We start from the raw sequence: 3,172 nt of genomic DNA, 5'->3' as shown, positions 1-3,172 counted from the left end.
AGTTTCAAGAAATGTTTTTTTCTGACACTGTGTAGTACACACACTAGTAATAACTTACTCCTGAGTGGCGCAGTGGTCTAAGGCACTGCATCGCAGTGCTAACTGTGCCACTAGAGATCCTGGTTCGAATCCAGGCTCTGTCGCAGCCGGCCGCGACCGGGAGACTCATGGGTCGTCCAGGGTAGGGGAAGGAATGGCCGGCAGGGATGTAGCTCAGTTGATAGAGCATGGCGTTTGCAACGCCAGGGTTGTGGGTTCAATTCCCACAGGGGGCCAGTATAAAAAAATATGTATTCACTAACTGTAAGTCGCTCTGGATAAGAGCGTCTGCTAAATGACTTAAATGTAATAAATAAAGAATTAACTTTGAACTGACGTTGTGATATATGACAATAACAAGAGGACAGCCAATCAGAATCTATTATTTATTAGTCATTGGTTTACCACAGAAGTATTTTAATACAGTGACATCATCAACAGTGGTCTAGAGCAGGGTTTCCCAAACCCGGTCCTGGGGCCCTCACCTGGGTGCACTTTTTTTTTTGCCCTAGCACTACACCGCTGATTCAAATAACCAACTCATCATCAAACTTTGATTATTTGAATCAGCTGTGTGGTGCTAGGGCAAAACCCAAAACGTGCACCCGGGGGGGTCCAGGACAGAGTTTGGGAAACTCTGGTCTAGGGAAGAGGGAGGAGGGAGGAGGGTTGCATCTATAGAAATATAATGACTAGAGTGGACAAAGCCCCTCAGACCATAGAGTTAGAATTACTAGAGTGGAGTAGGGAACAATTTTCAAAGTTTAACCAGCATCCAAGGATTTGGTTTGGAGACCATCTTGGATATGCTATTGGACCCAGTTTCCAGTATTATAATTGAAAAGTATGTTTTTATAACCTTACTAAGTGGTTAAAATGATTGTATATCAAGTTTAAAAACAATTGACCACAGCAATAGGTAAGTTACCCCAGCCCTGAGTTGTTGGAAACCAAACCCATCCTTGTTCTAACAGAGAACGATTGACAGCACTGAGACAGGTTTAAAAGACAAAGATCATCACACACTAATGTCATATCACACACAAACATCATCACACACTAATGTCATATCACACACAAAGATCATCACACACTAATGTCATATCACACACAAAGATCATCACACACTAATGTCATATCACACACAAACGTGTCAGAAAAATAAATCATCATTATCGGCTCACTTCTGCTTCTTCTATTGGTCCGCTGGTCTGAAGAGAGTCCGCCCCCTGAGGCTAAACCCCACCTTCCTGCCCCCTGGGAGAGAGGAGGAGAGGGAGGAAGAGGAGGAGGAGGAAGGGAGAGAGGAGGAGGAAGAAGAGGAGGGAGGGGCATGGGTTGCAGGCTGCAGGGGTGGCTGGCGAGAGAGAAGCTCCTTGAAGACAGAGTTCATCTGTTTACTGATGTCCTGAAAGAGAGAGAGGGGGAAGGAGGAGAGATGTTTGAGTGGCCTCAGACCTACAGTATCCAGACCCACCTATCTCCAAATGAAACACCTGCACATCTGCAATGCTTCCAATTAACTATCTGAAATACATTTCTTTGAATGTATTTAATTTCAGCAATCTCCAGGGCGCATCACCAAAAATAACTTATTCTCCACCTACCGGTCTGTCAATAAATCCTCCATCTGTCTGTCTCTCTCCTGCTCTCAGCCTCACACTGTCAAAGGTATGCCTACGCTCCTGATTCCTGAGAGAGAGAGAGACAGAGAGAGACAGAGGGGAAAAAGGAGAGAGAGAGGGAGCGAGAGAGAGGGGGAGAGAGAAAGAACGATTGCTGATGGAGTGTTTTTGGTACATTTCAGGTGTGTGTGTGCATGCGTAGCATGTCCTACCCTGTGTTTTGGCGTGTCATGGGGGAGAGGGGGATCTTTTGGACGGGGCTTCCGCTGCTCTCCACTGCCCTCTGTCTCCCAGGCAACGAAGCACTGTCACTGTTCACCCGCAGCCTGTCAAACACACACACACACACAGACCTTTATTAGTTCTTGATATATGCAGTTAGACCCCCTCGTGGGTCTTCAGAGCGCACGCGTGTGTATGTACCGCGTTGTGTTCTCAGTCAGAAGCTCTTCTGAAGCCAGGTTTCCAGTGCTTCCTCCACTGTCCTCCTCCCTCCTCCCTCGCTCCGCTCTGGAGAAGAGAGAGACAACAAGGGGAGTGAAGAGAGACGGAAGAGGTGTTTCTCAAAATGGTTAAACTGTCTCTCAGCGATATTGTTAACGTTTCACTCACCCTTCCAACACGCTGATGTATTTGTGTGGTATGAGGCCCCTAACTCCTCCCACTTCCCCTCTCCACCAATCAGAAGAGGCCTTGCTGTGCAGGAGGAGGGACTCCCCTTGTTTGAAGGACAGCTCAGTAGCAGACCGAGCTGTGTAATCAAACATGGCCACCGCCTCCCATTCTAAAGGAGGAAGAAAACGTTAGTGTGTGTTTGATTGTGTATGTGTGTGTGTGTGGGTGTGTGTGTGTGTGTGTGTGTGTGTGTGTGTGTGTGTGTGTGTGTGTGTGTGTGTGTGTGTGTGTGTGTGTGGGTGTGTGTGTGTGTGTGTGTGTGTGTGTGTTTGTGTGTGGGTGTGTGTGTGTGTGTGTGTGGGTGTGTGTGTGTGTGTGTGTGTGTGTGTGTGTGTGCTCACCATCCTCACTGTGGAGTTGTTCAGTCTCTCCATCTCCCTCCTCTGTGATTGGTTCACTACAAACAGAGACAACATCAGTATTTCTCTCTCTGTTCCTGTAAGCAATATGGTCAGTAGTGCCAGCATAAAATATGTTAAAATGTGACAAAATTATTATGGTCTATAAACCAGGATACTCATTAGTATCTCTCTATATCTCTCTATCGATAAACCAGGACACTAGTCAGTATCTCTACATCTCTTTCTATCAATAAACCAGGACACTAGTCAGTATCTCTACATCTCTTTCTATCAATAAACCAGGACACTAGTCAGTATCTCTACATCTCTTTCTATCAATAAACCAGGACACTAGTCAGTATCTCTAGCTCTCCCGAGTGGTGCAGGGGTCTAAGGCACTGCATCTCAGTGCTTGAGGCGTCACTACAGACCCCCTGGTTCGATTCCAGGCTGTATCACTAGTTAGTATATCTCCATCGCTCTCTATCCATA

General features: G+C 46.4%; 1 protein-coding gene across 1 annotated transcript in view; it reads right to left on the bottom strand.

The window, feature by feature from the left end:
• Positions 1–929: 929 nt before the first annotated feature.
• LOC311119522 (SLIT-ROBO Rho GTPase-activating protein 3-like) overlaps positions 930–3,172 on the bottom strand; it is a gene marked incomplete at its 5' end in the record, with an annotated part of 9,261 nt that continues 7,018 nt past the window's right edge. Inside the window, 6 exons of the mRNA XM_084194197.1 lie at positions 930–1,447; positions 1,647–1,731; positions 1,877–1,990; positions 2,088–2,174; positions 2,277–2,448; positions 2,681–2,736. Of these exons, the coding sequence (XP_084050323.1) occupies positions 1,235–1,447; positions 1,647–1,731; positions 1,877–1,990; positions 2,088–2,174; positions 2,277–2,448; positions 2,681–2,736 (727 nt within the window). The remainder of the gene's footprint in view (positions 1,448–1,646; positions 1,732–1,876; positions 1,991–2,087; positions 2,175–2,276; positions 2,449–2,680; positions 2,737–3,172) is intronic.

The sequence above is a fragment of the Coregonus lavaretus genome, assembly GCF_964263955.1.
Source record: "Coregonus lavaretus genome assembly, contig: HAP1_SCAFFOLD_8686, whole genome shotgun sequence".
NCBI classification, from domain to species: Eukaryota; Metazoa; Chordata; class Actinopteri; order Salmoniformes; family Salmonidae; genus Coregonus; species Coregonus lavaretus.
This window is presented reverse-complemented; position numbering and strand designations above follow the sequence as displayed.